Source organism: Podarcis cretensis (genome assembly GCF_951804945.1).
Source record: "Podarcis cretensis genome assembly, chromosome: 7".
In the NCBI taxonomy this organism is placed as follows: Eukaryota; Metazoa; Chordata; class Lepidosauria; order Squamata; family Lacertidae; genus Podarcis; species Podarcis cretensis.
The window spans coordinates 92,112,927-92,131,164 of record NC_137176.1 but is presented as its reverse complement, the minus strand read 5'-3'; the positions used below and the strand labels follow the sequence as shown (position 1 = coordinate 92,131,164).

The following is an 18,238-nucleotide window of genomic DNA, read 5'->3' as shown; positions in this document are numbered from 1 at the left end:
GTAGGGCTGTTTCCCATACTACTTGGTACCATTGGTCCATGCTTACTCCTGACAGGTCTCTCCAGTGTCTGGCTATGATGGTTTTGGCAGCTGAAAGTAGGTGGGTTATGAGTTCTTTGTGGTGTAAGTGGGCATTATTGTCTTGGAAGATGTTTAGTAGGGCCAATTCTGGGGTGATTTCTAATCCTTGCTTGGTTATTTTACTTATTTCACGTATGGTTGTAGACAGAATGGTGTTAATAGTAGAAATTAGCACCAACACCTGCAATTCCTTTTATTGTTCTGCAGATATAAAATGTAGTGGCAAAGGTCATGAGCTAAAGGCGACACATAACTCATTGAGTCAGCTTCTAGAGAGCGATGAAAATGGTGTGATTGGTGCTCTCAAATTAGCTAGTAAACTCACTTCAAACTGAAATACAGTCGTACCTTGGTTTTTGAACAGCTTAGTTCTTGAATCGTTTAGCTCCCGAACTCCGCAAACCCGGAAGTGACTGTTCCAGTTTGTGAACTGTTTTTGGAAGCCAAATATCCGATGGGGCTTCCGCAGCTTCTGATTGGCTGCAGGAGCTTCACGTAGCCAATCAGAAGCCGCGTTTTGGTTTTTGAACATTTTGGAAGTTGAACGGACTTCCGGAACGGATTCCACTCGATTTCTAAGGTACAACTGTATTGTTGATTAGAGAATCATAGAGTTGGAAAGGCCATTGAGGGTCATCTAGTGATGCAGGAATCTCAGTTAATAATACACGACAGATGGCTATCCAACTTCTTAGAAATCTCCAAGGATGGAAAGTCCTAAGGGAGTCCGTTCCACTGTTCTTACCCTCAGCTCTTGCCCTCTGAAAGTTCTTCCTGTCAAGTCAGAATCTCATTTCTTGTAACCTGAATCCATCGGTTCAATATCATGCATGTTTCAGAGAGACATCCTGCCTTGTGCTGTTTGCCTGTGATAGCTGGCATGAGTTAAGGCACATTACTCTGTGGAAGTGGGACGCAGGTGGCGCTGTGGTCTAAACCACTGAGGCTCTTGGGCTTGCCAATCAGAAGGTCAGCGGTTTGAATACGCATAATGGGGGTGAGCTCCTGTTGCTCTGTCCCAGCTTTTGCCAACCTAGCAGTTCAAAAGCACACCAGCGCGAGTAGATAAATAGGTACCGCTGCAGTAGGAAGGTAAACGGTGTTTCCGTGTGTTGCTCTGGTTTCTGTCATGGTGTCCCGTTGTGCCAGAAGCGGTTTAGTCCTGCTGGCCACATGACCTGGAAAGCTGTCTGTGAACAAACGCCAGCTCCCTCGGCCTGAGAGCGAAATGAGTGCCGCAACCCCATAGTCGCCTTTGACTGGATGTAACCATTCAGGGATCCTTTACCTTTTTTACTTTACTCTGTGGAAGTACATGTGTAAAAATTAACACTGTGGGTCTGTATCTAATATCAGGTGATAGTACAATGAGTTCCAAAAAAAAGGAGCTCAACATGTGTTAACATTACATTGCCCCAAGAAATGAGTTTTCCTTGCTTCTGCTGCTGCGGATCCCTGTTCTAAAATTATGCAGGTCTTCAGCTTCATATAAGCTCTTCTAAGTGTTCTCAAAGGGAGGCATCTGCACCTCTACTTTAATTCCTGCTTGTATAGTTGGGCATTTATTTATTCTATAAAATAATAAGAGTATATTTTTAATTTTTTTAAAAAAATCAAATGTACAAATCAGGTTTCAAACAAAAGAAAATATTGTGAATGGTTTTACAAAGTGAGTTGTTCCAAAAAGAAAAGTGGATCATCTTTCTGTAAACCTGCTGTCGTACTGTAATAAACGAAAATCTTCCCTTATTCCCTTATGGGGGACATGAGCCCTTTGCAGGTTCTCCATCAGTCGGGGAAAATAACAGAGGCCATCCAGAGAATATTGAGAAGCAAAGCAGCTTGTAAGCCTGGTCTTAATTGAACTGTTGCAACAGGGTGCTTCCCTCACACATGGAAAAGGAGGAGGACCCAGAACAAAGATGTGCCTGCCCTTTTATAGAAATTTTAAATTCCCTGCCCTGCAGTCCAAGACCACCCCCAGAAACATACATACATCACAGAAGGACTGTAGCTCAAGACCACCCTCCAGATACATCATATCTACATCTCAGAAAAGGTGGTCTACAGCAGAAATCTGAGTGCGTTGTTTATCTCCTGTCTGGCAGGTTACCTGTTAATGCTTACTTGATTGGATACCCTGGGGAGCCTGGCCAGTCTTTTGTAATGATAAATACTTAGTTCCTGAGCCAGGTCACAGGCTCAGCCTATTCAAACACAGACATACCCCTTAAGACAGGATTTGTGAAGGAAAAGACAATGGGGCGGCTCTTCCATTGGACCTTGCAGCGAAAACACCTGGTCAGCCTGGGAGTCAAAATGGCTCCATGGCTGCTCTGCTGTGCAGCTTCAGACATGTGGCCTATATATCTATGTATGTGTTTGCTTGGTACATTTATGAACCTTTATTATATACATAAGACCTTAATTTATTTATTTCTGTTACCGGAAAAATCCGAGGGCTCCCTTGGACAAAAAGTAAAGACACCAACCAGAGTAAATTGGAGCAAATCAGCAGCCTGTAGGCTTGGCCTTTATTGACTGTTGTAACAGGGTGCTCCCCTCACTTGCAGGTGAAAGACACAGAAAAATGGTGTGCAAGACCTTATAAAAACTTTTGAAATTCCCCTCCTCTAGGTCAAGCCCACCCCCAGAAACATCATGCATACATTACAGAAAGGAGGGGTTGAGGGAGGAGTTGTGGTAACCTGAGTGTCCTGTCACCTGGCTGGTCCCCTTCTCCCCCTCCCCATGAGTCATTTTCAGAAGACAAAAAGTAGTCGCAGTTTTCTGCCCCCTGAGGGAAGATCTGATCAGAGTCCTTTGTTCCAGTCCATGCTGAATCCACTCCCATATGCAAGTTCTTTGTGATCTTGATTGTCTTCTGTCTGGGACCATCAGGGTTGGCATAGCAACTGGGCAGGGCTCCTGTGGATGTGCTGGGATGGTGAAGGGATTATGGCTGCCCTGTATCAAACCTGCCCCATTTTGTAGTCCTTCCTTCATGGAGTAAAATAAAAGTAAAGGTAAAGGTAAAGGTACCCCTGCCCGTACAGGCCAGTCTTGCCAGACTCTGGGGTTGTGCGCCCATCTCACTTAAGAGGCCAGGGGCCAGCGCTGTCCGGAGACACTTCCGGGTCACGTGGCCAGCGTGACATCGCTGCTCTGGCGAGCCAGAGCCGCACACGGAAACGCCGTTTACCTTCCCGCTGGTAAGCGGTCCCTATTTATCTACTTGCACCCGGAGGTGCTTTCGAACTGCTAGGTTGGCAGGCGCTGGGACCGAGCAGCGGGAGCGCACCCCGCCGCAGGGATTCGAACCGCCGACCTTTCGATCGGCAAGTCCTAGGCGCTGAGGCTTTAACCCACAGCGCCACCTGCGTCCCCAAAATAAAAGTAGAACAGTGCAAATCCGATGCATGGTTGATTTTCTATGAATTTATAACAGAAGCGTAGCGTATGTAGTGTGTGAGTGTGTGTGAGGTTTGTACAAACTGAATGATGGGGGGGGGGTGTTCCTGCTACATTTCAGTACATAGCACTGTTCATTGCTTATACACTATTATTGTTGTTGTTATTTATTAAATTTGGATGGTGCCGTTACCTGCAGGTCTTAAGGGCAGTTTGCAGGAGAAAATCACAACCTGAAAACATGAAATAGACAATGAAATAAATATAATAATAGGCAATAAAAACAAAAACAATATGATTATATCATCTAGAGCCTACACTGTACAGATGAGTGGCGGCTGTTGAAATTCAGACTCCAGAAGTGCATTAAATTTTATGAAATAAAATGAATGAATGAATCTTAGCTCTGTACTGTACTGCTATTTCCGGGGAGATCTGGTGCCCGCTTCCGCCCTGTGGGCAAGAGGGGAGGAAATGGCTTCAAAAGCAGCCCGGAAGTCCCGCCTCCGGCTTGGGAAACGGCCCGTCTGCGCCTTTGAACTCGGTGGTAAGCAGCCCGCCCCGCTTCCTGCGCCTGCGCCCCTCGCCTCCTGGGTTGGAGAAACGTGCTTGCAGGGCAGCTGCGTCCAGGTGATCTTTTTTTCTCTTTTTTGCAAAAAATAAAAAGGGGGATTTAATCCCAGATGATGGAGCAAAGTTGCTGGAGGGGGCAGAGCTGGGAGGGGGGCAGATCTGGTGCATTGCAAATAATAATAATAATTAATAATAATTTATTTATACCCCGCCCTCCCCAGCCAAGACCAGGCTCAGGGCGGCTAACACCAAGTATAATAACCATGGATCAAAATGCAACTTAAAGGTGTGTGAAAGAAAGCAATAGAAGTGGAAAGAAATTGCAATTGAGTAGATTGGAAGTCTAGCACAAAGGTGGGGTGAGGGGTGGAATATGGTGATGGGAAAATGAATGATCTGTGGGACTGAGTGTAGGTATGTTTGAACATTTTTAAGGATTGTATGAAATGTATGCTTGTATATTTGCAATATGTGTGTATTAATGCTGAATTATTTTAAGAATAAAAACTTTTCACAATTAAAAGAACAACAACTTAAAACCAGATTAAAACACAACATTCAAATGCAGCTTCATTTCAGTAGAAACTCAAATCAAAAAGTTTTGGGGATGAAAACGTCAAATCTTCACCAAGGCCAACTATCCAGATGGGTCCTATGTGGGCCAGAAAAAAGCCAGGTCACTTGCAAGGTCACACACCCCATCAGTTAGGATAAGGTTTAAAATGTGGCTGCGAAGATACCCCTTTAAAAGAAAAATATATGAGGGTGGTTTTTTTTTGCTAAGGTAGACTGCGCCCGAGGCAGGAAGCTCTCCTGCCTGGGGAGGCAAGATGGGCACTTCCATTGCAAGCAGCACAGTGGATGCAAAACAGATCGTGGCCTTGTCTTTCAAATGCAACAAAAGATGACCAGGCTCTTCCTGGAACTGTTAAAAGAAAAGGCGATGGCCTAAAATGCCCCTTTTCCCCATCAACACGCCCCCACCTCCCAGTGACTCAACAAGAAGTTTCTTTTTTTTTTAATATATATAAATTTTTATTAGTTTTTTTAACATACCGTTTTCAACAGCAATTAAACATACTTTTACATCCTATACAATTCTTTTGACTTCCACCAATCCTGTCTGAAAATTCTCCCATCTAATCTCTCAGTATACATTTCGTACTTTCCCTATTACATCTCATAACTGATATCTCTATTCTTTTTCTACTTTGTAATGTTGCATATATTTCTCCTTGCAAAACTTTTTGTAGTGACTCAACAAGAAGGTTCAGTGGCTTGAAGCTCTCTCCAAAAAAGCCCCAAAGCTAAGTTAATTTCTTAACCCTCCCTGCCCCAATAAAGCAGAATAAAGACGTCTTCTCTACACCCCAAGGCCTTTTCTCATAGATTTAGGACAAACTTTTTCCTGCCTAGCACTTTAAAAAAAACCTCAGTAGCTATCAGGAAGACAAGGGTTTTTTTGGTGTGTTTTAATATTTTGTTGGAATCACCCAGAATGGCTGGGGAAACCCAGTCAGATGGGTGGCTAATAATAATAATTATAATAATAATGGTTTTCCAGCTCCGCTTTTATTGTATTTTTTGGCCACAAAAACTGCTTCTCCCCGGCTCAGTTTTCCCCAAGGGAGTTGCTTGCAGATCCTATCACTTGCTAATGTTGCAAGGGCCAAATTCTGGTCCGGTTTGTGCAAGGAGATTAATGGGCCGGTGGCAACTTTTTGCAATAGCTATTCTAGTTTCACCTCCACCCTGGAGGTAGGAGGTTCCATCATCGCCCACTGGGTGTCTTTCACAAGCCTTGGGGCCAAAGGTGTTGTAAGCAAAATCTGCCCTTTTTCCTTTATGGGGTACCCAAGAGTCCATATAGAGTCCTTGGCTGGGCAGACAAGAATGAATGAATATTTATGACAGCCATCAGCCATAGCAATAAAACAACAGTGCAGTATACAAAGAATGGAAATAAAAGTCAATTGTATAAAATACATTTTGGGGTTTGGAATCAACAGTCAAATGGTGGATCTTCTTCTGATTGCCCCAGCTAAGAACCTTGCAACTGTAATAAATGAAAATCTGCCCTTATTCCCTTATGGGAGACACAAGAGCCCTTATAGAGTCCTTTGTAGGTTCTCCATCGGTCGGAGAAAATAGCAGAGGCCAACCAGAGAATATCGAGAAGCAAAGCAGCTAGTAAGCCTGATCTTTATTGATCAGTTGCAACAGGGTGCTCCCCTCACACGCAGGAGAGGAGGAGGAACCCAGAACAATAGCGCACAAGGCCTTATATAGACATTTTAAATGCCCTGCCCTGGAGCTCCAGACCCACCCCTCCATATATCATACATACATCACAGAAGGGGTGTAACCTAAGACTACCCCCCCCCGATACATCATACCTACATCTCAGAAAAGGCGGTCTACAGCAGAAATCTGAGTGCTTTGTTTACCTCCTATCTGTCAGGTTACCTGTTTAATGGTCACCTGATTGGATACCCTGGGGAGCCTGGCCAGTCTTTTGTAAAGATAAATACTTAGTTCCTGAGCCAGGTCACAGGCTCACCCTATTCATACACAGACACTTAAGACAGGATTTGTGAATGAAAAGACAATGGGGAGGCTTTTCCGTTTTCCTTTGACCTTGCAGAGAAAACATTTGCTCAGTTTGAGAATTGCTGTAAACAAAAATCTGCCCTTTTCCCTTATGGGGTATGCAAGAGCCCATATAGAGTCCTTATATAGGTTCTCTATTGGTAGGAGAAAATAGCAGAGGCCAACCAGAGAATATTGAGAAGCAAAACAGCTAGTAAGCCTGATCTTTATTGATCTGTTGCAACAGGGTGCTCCCCTCACATGCAGGAAAGGAGGAATCCAGAACAATGGCGCGCAAGGCCTTATAAAGACTGTTGAAATTGCCACCCTGTAGATCAAGACCAAATGGGACACGGGTGGGGCTGTGGGTTAAACCACAGAGCCTAGGGCTTGCTGATCAGAAGGTCGGCGGTTTGAATCCCCGCGACGGGGTGAGCTCCCGTTGCTCGGTCCCTGCTCCTGCCAACCTAGCAGTTCAAAAGCACGTCAAAGTGCAAGTAGATAAATAGGTACCGCACCAGCGGGAATGTAAACGGCGTTTCTGTGCGCTGCTCTGGTTTGCCAGAAGCGGCTTAGTCATGCTGGCCACATGACCCAGAAGCTGTACGCCGGATCCCTCGGCCAATAAAGCGAGATGAGTGACGCAACCCCAGAGTCGGCCACGACTGGACCTAATGGTCAGGGGTCCCTTTAGATGAAAACCACCCCAAGAAACATCATGCATACATCACAGAAGGGGTGTAACCTAAGACCCCCCACCAGATACATCATACCTACATCACAGAAAAGGCTGTCTAAAACAAAAATTTGAATGTTGTTTTTCCTGTTTGCCAGGTTATCTGCTTGCCTTTCCTGATAGTCTGTCACCCATTAAAATCCTGATTTCTCAATTCCTGAGACAATGGGAAGGCTCCCTGACCCCCTTCCCTCCATGCAGGGAAAACATTTGGTCAGTTTGGGAATCAAAAATGGTTTCAGTTCAGTCTTCCTGTGCTGATCTATGTACATGTTTGGCTGGTAGACTTATGAACATTGAACATATATCTAAGATGCGGTTGGCGCTGTGGGTTAAACCACAGAGCCTAGGACTTGCCGATCAGAAGGCCGGCGGTTCGAATCCCCGCAACGGGGTGAGCTCCCGTTGTTCGGTCCCTGCTCCTGCCCACCTAGCAGTTCGAAAGCACGTAAAAGTGCAAGTAGATAAATAGGTACCGCTCTGGCGGGAAGGTAAATGGTGTTTCCGTGCGCTGCTCTGGTTCGCCAGAAGCGGCTTAGTCCTGCTGGCCACATGACCCGGAAGCTGTACGCCGGCTCCCTCGGCCAATAAAGCGAGATGAGCGCCGCAACCCCAGAGTCGTCTGTGACTGGACCTAATGGTCAGGGGTCCCTTTACCTTTACATATGCCTGCTCAAGTAGGAAATAGTTTCTTTACCTTTTAATATATCTAAGACCTTAAAATTCCTATCACAAGGCCAGGAGTGGGTGTGTGGGGAGGGTGGGTCAGAGATCATGAGTCTGGCTCCAGAATGCAAACAGGCCAGGATCACGTGCTTGGCTGCAGCCGACTGCTCTCCACGCCTGAAGACAGTGCTGGCCTTGTGCAATGCACCCGTCTCCTGCCAGTTGTGGGATGATCTGATCTCTGCCTATCTCGCACGCCTCTTGTTTGCTTCCAATCTTGCTTCCTCCTGCAGGCAGAAAACCGGGACACAAGGACACGAGAGTGAAGGAGGCAATCTCTGTAGCGCCTGGATTTGGAGAGGACATCAGCATGGCCAGCAGCTACCCTAAGCCGGAGGAGAAGACCTTGCAGACCCTTCGGGATGCTGCCAATCGCCTTCGGATTCACTCCATCCGCGCCACCTGCGCCTCAAACTCTGGGTAATGCACTGGGACCCTGTAATTTTTCTAATTGTGGGAGATTTGGGGAGGTATCGAGGGCAGAATAAGAAGGGTCTGCTAGATCAGGCTAGAGACCAGCAGTTCGAACCCCTGGGATGCAGGGAAGGAGGACTTTCCATCACTTCCCTCCCAGACATTTCCCCTTAGTTCCTATGGGTCTCCTCTGGAGGAGGGAAGGGGGAGCCATCTGTGAGCTACCTAGCCTGTAAGAGAGGACCTCTCCCCACTCTTTGGGCAGCTTTGAACAATTTGGGGCAATTAAAATGTTAAAGGTTGAATCTTGTGGAGGGAGGAGTGTTAAGGTATATAGAATTGTACATATGGTTGATTTGAATATTGATTATGTATACCCAATGTATCAGCCGCCTGGGGGTTTTCACTGTTTGTTTTCACTGTTTGTGTTTTGGTTGTTGGTTAATTTTTTTTTTTTAAAAATAATAATAATAATAAAAAACTTGCAACCTGGGGCTTGGCGTACCCTATGCTTAAGACGCAGGCAAGTTCTTGCTTCGCCACGGACTGCCTTGGGCATGTTTCCCTGATCATGGCTGCCACCGGCCTTGGACCAGCGTGGCTTCTCCCTCCTCCTTCCTGGCGCTGCCGTTTTCTCACCGTTTGCCTCCTGCCCTCTCGCTCCAGCCACCCCACCTCCTGCTGCAGTGCGGCCGAGATCATGTCTGCGCTCTTCTTCCACACCATGCGCTACAAGCCGGACCAGCCAGGCCACCGCAGCAACGACCGCTTCGTGCTCTCCAAGGTGAGGAGTCTCTGATGCTGGCCTCTCTTTCGCCCGCTGGGCGCTCCTCTTGATGTCTTGGACTACAATTCCCGTGAGAGAGGAATAATAATAATAATAATAATAAATATTTTTATTTATATCCCGCCCTCCCCAGCCAAAGCTGGGCTCAGAGCAGCTAACAACAATAAAAGTAACACAGTTTATATAAAATCACACTCAAATAATTGAAATACATTCTAAAATCAATTCATTCTAAAATCAATTCAAAAGCGAATTAATGGCAAGCATTGGGTTAATGTGGATTACCAAAGGAGGGGGGTCAGGCTGTGCCTTGGCCAAAGGCCTGGTGGAACAGCTCTGTCTTGCAAGCCCTGCGGAAAGATGTCAAGTCCCGCAGGGCCCTAGTCTCTTGGGACAGAGCGTTCCACCAGATCGGGGCCACAGCTGAAAAGGCCCTGGCTCTGGTTGAGGCCAGCCTAACCTCTCTGTGGCCTGGGACCTCCAAGATGTTTTTGCTTGAAGACCGTAAGTTCCTCTGTGGGACATACCAGGAGAGGCAGTCCCATAGGTACGAGGGTCCTAGGCCATAAAGGGCTTTAAAGGTTAAAACCAGCACCTTAATCCTGATCCTGTACTCCACTGGGAGCCAGTGCAGCTGGTATAGCACCGGGTGAATGTGATCTCGCAGCGAAGACCCCGTGAGGAGCCTCGCTGCAGCATTTTGCACCTGCTGGAGTTTCTGGGTCAGTCTCAAGGGCAGCCCCACGTTGAGTGAGTTACAATAATCCAGTCTGGAGGTGACCGTCGCGTGGCTCACAGTGGCTAGGTCAGCGCGAGAGAGGTAAGGAGCCAACTGCTTAGCTTGCAGGAGATGAAAAAATGCCGCCTTTGTTATAGCTGCAATCTGCTCCTCCATGGAAAGGGAGGTGTCAAAGATTACACCCAAATTCTTAACGGACGGTGCTGGCACTAATTGTGCCTCCGCAAGAGATGGGAGTTGCCCCCCCCAATCCCATATCATCCCGACCCAGCCAAAGGACCTCTGTCTTCAAAAAAGAGAAATGAACAATGGTCATCCTCTGCTGGACGAGGCTGATGGGGTTTATAGTCCAAGATATCTTGAGGGGCGCCCAGCGGGCAAAAGCTGACCCTGGCACCGTCCAGGGAAGAGAGTGAGCTAGCTGCAAGCAGGTCCCCTCTTTCACCGCCCCAAAGCCCAAGCGGTCCCTGGGTTCACCTGCGATTCCTTGCCCTTTGAACATCTTGACCACCATGCCACCATGCCTCTGGCCTTCCCCTTCTGCTGCCTCGCTTGCCACAGCGCCTCCCCATTGTTTGTTAATTTATTTTCATTTATTAAATTTGCCCGCAGCCCTTCATTTGTAGATCTCGGAGCAGTTAAAATGCAATACAGTGGTACCTCTGGTTGCGAACGGGATCTGTTCCGGAGGCCCGTTTGCAACCTGAAAGGAACGCAACCCACAGCGGCGCTTCTGCGCATGTACGCATCGCTTTTCGCCGCTTCTGCGCATGCGCGTGATGTCATTTTGCGCTTCTGCGCGAGTGGCGAAACCCGGAAGTAACCCTTTCTGGTACTTCCGGGTCACCGTGGGACATAACGTGAAAGACCGTAACATGAAGCGGACGTAACATGAGGTATGACTGTACGAAAAAACCCACAACGCATTATGAGGGTTGCAAGGAGGAGGTTCCTTCCTCTGGGCAAAGGGTGACCCCTGCTTTTTCTGTGCTTCCTCAACCCCTGAGCAGGGCCATGCTGCTCCTGTACTCTACGCTGCCTGGGCTGAGGCCGGCTACCTCAACGAGTCCGATCTGCTGAAACTGAGGAAGATCGACTGCGACCTGGAAGGCCACCCAACCCCGGTAAGCGCTTTCCTTCGTACGGCTCTGGCTCTCGGTAGTCTGTGCTGCATACTGGGCCCAGTGCTAGAAATTAGCTGGGGGCCAGGCATGTTTTGCAACTGGGGCACATCCAACTGTGGAGATCGCTGGATGCCAAGTCAGCGACTGACATCTCCCTCTGGCTTCCTGGAGCCAGGTGAGCAGAAGAGCTTAGTTATTGAAGAATCCTTTTCCTCTAAGTACTCCATGTTTCATTCCCCTCCTTGGTCAATCCCCACAACAACCCTGTGAAGTAGGTTACGAGGTTAACGCCTCTTTGCTTCAGAACAGGGGTCAGCAAATGGAGCCCCGGGCGCTGGATGCGGCCCCCCAGGTTCGTAAATCTGGCCCATGGAGCCTGCCGCCCACTTGGTCAGTCCCCACGCACTACGGATGGAAGGTAAAGGGGTCCCTTTACCTTTAAAGCTCTCAGACACAGCTTCTGCTATCCTAGGTAAAGGGTAAAGGGACCCCTGACCATTAGGTCCAGTCATGGCCAACTCGGGGGTTGCGGCGCTCCTCTCGCTTTATTGGCCGAGGGAGCCGGCGTCCAGCTTCCGGGTCATGTGGCCAGCATGACTAAGCCGCTTCTGGCGAACCAGAGCTGTGCACGGAAACACCATTTACCTTCCCGCCAGAGCGGTACCTATTGATCTACTTGCACTTTTGACGTGCTTTTGAACTGCTAGGTTGGCAGGAGCTGGGACCGAGCAACGGGAGCTCACCCCGTCACGGGGATTTGAACTGCCGACCTTCTGATGGGCAAGTCCTAGGCTCTGTGGTTTAACCCACAGCGCCACCCACATCCCTCGAAGCTTTAATATGCAGCAGCAAAAACAACAAAACAGCCAGGAGAAAGCGGCGACGTGTTGCTTCTCCTTCGCAGCCAAAACAGAAAATAAAAGTAACTCCCCCTTTGTGCGTGCAGCACGCCCCGGAGACAGGACGCCATGTCCCTTGAACTATTAACCCTGTGAGTTCTGGGACTCCTCACATTTATATTTTTCAAAATATAGTCTGCCCCCCCCACAAGGTCTGATGAGAAAGTTTGCTGATCCCTGCTTTGGAATCTGTTGGGTACCAGTATGTGTTGCTGGTGGAGCGGCCAGGAAAGCGCCTGGGGAACAGTTGGGGAACAAAAGGATCAGGACCTTGCGGGGCTAATTGGATTGCAATGTTATCCTCACCCCACGTTCCTCTCACTTTTTTTCTCGCGCGTTTACAGAGGCTGCCTTTTGTGGATGTGGCCACTGGCTCACTGGGACAAGGCCTGGGAGCTGCCTGTGGCATGGCCTACACTGGGAAATATTTTGACAAGGCCAGGTGAGGAACTTACTGGGGAAACTGGGAAGATTCACCCGGCTGGAGTGCCGTGTGCCAATTCCAAACGCTTTCTGTGGTTCGGCACGAGTAAACAGTTGGCGTAACTGATATAAATGTGCGTAATTGATATAAACAGCTCCCCTCAGTCAGATACAGTGGTACCTTGGCTCTCAAACTTAATTCGTTCCAGAAGTCCGTTCCAAAACCGAAGCGTTCAAAAACCAAGGTGCACTTTCTCATAGAAAGTAATGCAAAACGGATTAGGGAAGTTTTTAATGTCTGATGCTGGATTGTTTTTAATATTCAGTTGGAAGCCACCCAGATGGGTGGGGTATATAATAAATTATTATTATTATTACATTAATCCATTCCAGACTTTTATAAACAACCCCTAAAACAGCAATTTAACATGAATTTTACTCTCTAACGAGGCCATTGATCCATAAAATGAAAGTAATAATCAATGTACTGTACTATAAAGTAAATAACACAGTAATGTAGGGAGTCTTCTCTTCTCATGAGGTGGCCAAAGTCTTGGAGCCTCAGCTTCAGGATCTGTCCTTCCAGTGAGCACTCAGGGCTGATTTCCTTCAGAATGGAGAGGTTTGATCTTCTTGCAGTCCATGGGACTCTCAAGAGTCTCCTCCAGCATCAGAATTCAAAAGCATCCATTCTTTGGCGATCAGCCTTCTTTATGGTCCAGCTCTCACTTCCATACATCGCTACTGGGAAAACCATAGCTTGAACTATACAGTGGTACCTCAGGTTAAGAATTTAATTCGTTCCGTAGGTCCGTTCTTAATTTGAAACTGTTCTTAACCTGAAGCACCACTTTAGCTAATGGGGCCTCCTGCTGCTGCTGTGCCGCCGCAGCACGATTTCTGTTCTCATCCTGAAGCAAAGTTCTTAATCCGAGGTACTATTTCTGGGTTAGTGGAGTCTGTAACCTGAAGCGTTTGTAACCTGAAACGTATGTAACCCAGGGTACCACTGTATGGACCTTTGTCGGCAAGGTGATGTCTCTGCTTTTTAAGATGCTGTCTAGGTTTGTCAATCCATCTAATTTACCGTCCTCCATTATATCCAGAATCATTGCAAAAGTTATTTGAAGCCTGCCAAAGACCTCAAGTGTTTACAGTGATCTTTCAAGCACGTTCTATATGTGTCCCCTTCTTCGTTGAAGTTTTGACCCTCCTGATTTCTGATTTTCCCGGTTGATCCTGCCACCTCTGTGTAGTCCGAGAATTTCATATGCCAGGACCTCTCTCCCTTCTTGCCTCCTTAAGAATAATAACGTTATTGTGCAAGTACTTGGAGCTTGCAAAACTGACAGCTGCAATAGGAGATAAACCTAAAAAGATGGTGAAAGAAGAATGGGAATGTTTAAATAATTATCTAGGGGATAAGGGTTCATCAAGAAAGACCTGGTTATGTTTAGAATGATACCACATAGGGAAATGTTCCCTGATACCAAGATGAGGGATTCTATGGAATGCAGATAGAATTGGTAAGAATAATGATCTATTGTAACCTTGATGGAACATACAAATGGCTCATCTTCCTCTTTTTTTCTTTTTTTCTTTATTTCCTTTTCTTCTTTCCCCCCCCCCCTCATCCTCCTCCTTCTTTCCTTTTTCTTTTTTTCTTTCCCATAATGGCTTATGTTTTATGCTGTGTACTTTGATATTTTTGTATTTTTTTGGCTTTTTTCATTATTATTATTATTAAGGAATTTTCTTTTGTAATTTTCGTTGTCTATATTTATATGTATTTGTTTAAAGCAAAATAGAAGCATATAACAACAACAACAACATTAATTTTGTTATTTATATCCCCGCTTCCTTGGGCCCTGACCTACCTCCCTCTCCCCCCAGTTACCGTGTATACTGCCTGCTGGGCGACGGCGAGAGTTCGGAGGGCTCAGTGTGGGAAGGTCTGGCCTTTGGCTCCCAGTACCAGCTGGACAACCTGGTGGCCATCTTCGATGTCAACCGGCTGGGGCAGAGTGAGGCCGCCCCACTGCGCCACGACATGGAGGTCTACCGCAAACGCTGCGAGGCCTTCGGGTGAGTAAGCGCCGCCAGCTGCTTCTGCCTTCGAACCTCCTCTTTGCGGCAATGGCAGGTGGCGGTTCCCAAACTTCCTTTTCTCCAGAGCAAAATTTTGCTTGTGACTTTTTTATTCATATGAAATGGTTTGGAAAGCAAAACTCCGGTTGTCTCGGTATCGCTTGATTTCTTGTTTTGAAAAGATACCGATCCATATTCTGCCAATTTTTCAAAGAACGTGTTTTAATATTACACTGAAAAGTTTTTTTTAAAGTTTCTTTGAATGCCCTTGAATCTTGAATTGAAGATTAAGGTAGAAGGTTGATAGAATATAAAATTTTGTGCCCGTGCTTCTTTTCCTCTTCTTGTCCCCCCCCTTCTTTCTTTAAACGTACAGCCCCTTACTTTTTAGGAGGGAAAAAGTGTGCCTTATACAGCGAAAAATATGGTATTTTCTTATCTTGGGATATTAGCTTTGTTTGGTTTTTATTGTACTACATGTTGAAAACCTTTAATAATAATAATAATAATAAAGAATCTTCTTGCCAGACTTGGTGGCTCACAGATTGAGGTTGAATCCTGACAAGACAGAAGTACTGTTTTGGGGGGACAGGAGGCAGGCGGGTGTGGAGGACTCCCTGGTCCTGAATGGGGTAACTGTGCCCCTGAAGGACCAGGTGCGCAGCCTGGGAGTCATTTTGGACTCACAGCTGTCCATGGAGGCGCAGGTCAATTCTGTGTTCAGGGCAGCTGCTGACCAGCTCCATCTTGTACACAGGCTGAGACCCTATCTGCCTGCGGACTGTCTCGCCAGAGTGGTGTGTATTTTAGTTATCTCCCGCTTGGACTACTGCAATGTGCTCTATGTGGGGCTACCTTTGAAGGTGACCTGGAAACTGCAATTGATCCAGAATGCGGCAGCTAGACTGGGGACTGGGAGTGGCCGCCGAGACCACGTAACACCGGTCCTGAAATACCTACATTGGCTCCCAGTACGTTTCCGAGCACAATTCAAAGTGTTGGTGCTGACATTGAAAGCCCTAAACGGCCACAAAGGCCCAGTAGACCTGAAGGAGCATCTCCATCCCATCGTTCAGCCCGGACACTGAGGTCCAGTACTGAGGGCCTTCTGGCGGTTCCCTCGCTGTGAGAAGCCAAGTTGCAGGGAACCAGGCAGAGGGCCTTCTCTGTAGTGGCACCCACCCTGTGGAACTCCCTCCCACCAGATGTCAAAGAGACTTTTAGAAGACATCTGAAGGCAGCCCCATTTAGGGAAGCTTTTAACGTTTGATGAATTATTGTATTTTAACATTGTGCTGGAAGCTGCCCAGAGTGGCTGGGGAAACCCAGCCAGATGAACAGGGTATAAATAATAAATTGTTATCACTATTATTACGATTATCCTCTCCTGCCACACCTTTTGGGAACCGCTGAGTTAAGGAGAGCTTGGCTGCTGGATCCGGCCAATGGCATCCTGTTCTTGCAGCTGCCAGCCAGATCTGGGAAGCCTAAAGCCGACCTCCTTCCCTTCTTCTTCCAGGTGGAATACGTATGTTGTGGATGGGCATAAGGTGGAGGAGTTGTGCCAAGCCCTGTGGCAAGCCAGTCAGCAGAAGGGGAAGCCCACGGCTATCGTGGCCAAGACCTTCAAAGGGCGAGGAATCGCAGGTGAGCCTGTGGCCCCTTTGTCCTGTGGGGGGTGAAGGAGGGGACCTGCTTGCGGCAGTCATTCTGGTCCCTGGACGGTGTCTGGGTCAGCCTTCGCCCTCTTGGCACCCCTCCAGTTGTCTGGGACTACAACTCCCATCATCCCTGACCAACGCAGTGTGACTGTTCCTCAGTTGAATCTATTTTTTACATAGCGGTATTTTATGTATTGGACGTGGGTTGCGCTTTTGGGTTAAACCACAGAGCCTAGGACTTGCTTGATCAGAAGGTCGGCGGTTCGAATCCCCGCGACAGGGTGAGCTCCCGTTGCTTGGTCCCTGCTCCTGCCAACCTAGCAGTTCAAAAGCACGTCAAAGTGCAAGTAGATAAATAGGTACCGCTCCGGCGGGAAGGTAAACGGTGTTTCCGTGCGCTGCTCTGGTTCGCCAGAAGCGGCTTGGTCATGCTGGCCACATGACCCGGAAGCTGTACACCAGCTCCCTCGGCCAGTAAAGCGAGATGAGTGCCGCAACCCCAGAGTCGGTCACAAGTGAACCTAATGGTCAGGGGTCCCTTTACCTTTATTTTATGTATTGTGACGTGGCTGTTACTTCTGTTGATCATGATCCAGTAACGCTTTGGGAGTGATTTCGTTGGGAGTGATTTCCTGCTGATTTATGACCAGTTGTTCTTTTGAGACTTAACTTTATGGTGTAATATTATATATTAAATGCATCGTGGACCATCACCTTCTATGATGGAAGTTGCTTGTTTTAAAGTCCTATTTATATTATGCTTTATTTGTGGTTTTTTAAAAAATAATTTTTATTAATTTTTCCATTTAAACGTATCTAATCACATCATTATTATCCAGTTTACTTCTTTGGCTCTTTAGAGTCTATTGACTTCCTTCCCTCCCACCTCTTGGCTTTCAAAAGTAACCGTTATATCACAGCATTTTATACATTTCCCAGTTCTAATATAACTCATTGCAAAATACCTCAAATTTTAAATAAATGCAGAAAGGTAAAAAATTCCTCATTACAAGTCTTCAGATAACCCTACTAGTCTTGTTAATTGCTTACAATGGGCTTTTATTTTGAATTATTTGCATCATCGTAGGATGTGTTGGTCTTTGTTGTATGTTTTGCTGTTTCTACGATTCGCAAACCGCCTTGTCTATAGCAATGCAGAAAAGCGGCGTACAAACTGTCCATTAAACTTTGATTAGTTTAATGTTAAGTAAACGTCCAGTGCGCTTCCAACGCCATAAGTCTTATCTCAGCAGAGAATTTCGTGCAGCAGCTGAAAAAGGCAGGAGAGTCAGTACCTTTCAATGAAGAATCCTGGAGCAAGCACTTTGGAACTCAGGGAAAAACTTTATTCACAAAAGCAAAAGAACCCTGGCGATAAAGCACACATGCTTTTATCTCCGGCATAAAGAAAACTTTACTCTAAACTTAACTCATATCAGCAAACACGCCCATGGCCACAAACTGAGTCTGTGAGTCAGGTCAAGGGGGGAAGAGAGAGAGAAACACGGGTGAACTGACTATTTATACAAACCAACTCACATTCCTCGATGCTTAATGACTTCCAGCTGCTCAGTGATTAGAGCGACTTGTTACCTCTTAACCCTTTAGTACCAACACAAACTGAGAGTGAAATGCAATGGAAAAACAACAATGGGAATTGTAGTTTAAAACACCTGGAGGGCGCAAGGTTGGCAAAGGCTGACTCCCGGAGTGTTTTCTTGCCTCAGGTGTGGAAGATGCGGACAACTGGCATGGGAAGCCTATGCCCAAGGAGAAAATGGAGTCCATCATCAACGCTCTCCAGGGCCAAATGCCGGCCAATAAAGTTTATACCATCCTGCCGCCAGCCGGAGACGTAGCCCAGGTGACCACTGAGGAGATCAAGATGCCGTCTCCACCCGCTTTCAAAATAGGAGAAAAGGTAATGCCGGAGCAGCCGGTTAGAATCATAGAACTATTGAGCGCTTCCATCCATGAAAGAATGGCA

General features: G+C 46.9%; 1 protein-coding gene and 1 long non-coding RNA gene across 3 annotated transcripts in view; one reads left to right on the top strand and one right to left on the bottom strand.

Annotated features, from left to right (window-relative positions):
• LOC307220594 overlaps window positions 1–18,238 on the bottom strand; it is a 144,469-nt gene that overhangs the window by 122,017 nt on the left and 4,214 nt on the right. The gene's annotated exons all lie outside the window — the stretch shown is intronic.
• LOC307220383 (transketolase-like protein 2) overlaps window positions 4,003–18,238 on the top strand; it is a 32,133-nt gene continuing 17,897 nt past the window's right edge. The window contains exons 1-8 of one of the 2 annotated variants that reach the window (XM_079984330.1): window positions 4,003–4,122; window positions 8,350–8,536; window positions 9,197–9,314; window positions 11,067–11,180; window positions 12,424–12,521; window positions 14,396–14,587; window positions 16,110–16,237; window positions 17,979–18,172. In XM_079984330.1, coding sequence (XP_079840456.1) covers window positions 8,427–8,536; window positions 9,197–9,314; window positions 11,067–11,180; window positions 12,424–12,521; window positions 14,396–14,587; window positions 16,110–16,237; window positions 17,979–18,172 — 954 coding nt within the window. In that variant the 5' untranslated portion in view covers window positions 4,003–4,122; window positions 8,350–8,426. Of the gene's footprint in view, window positions 4,123–7,503; window positions 7,637–8,349; window positions 8,537–9,196; window positions 9,315–11,066; window positions 11,181–12,423; window positions 12,522–14,395; window positions 14,588–16,109; window positions 16,238–17,978; window positions 18,173–18,238 lie in introns of those variants that run through there. The other variant, XM_079984329.1, reaches the window with a different exon arrangement.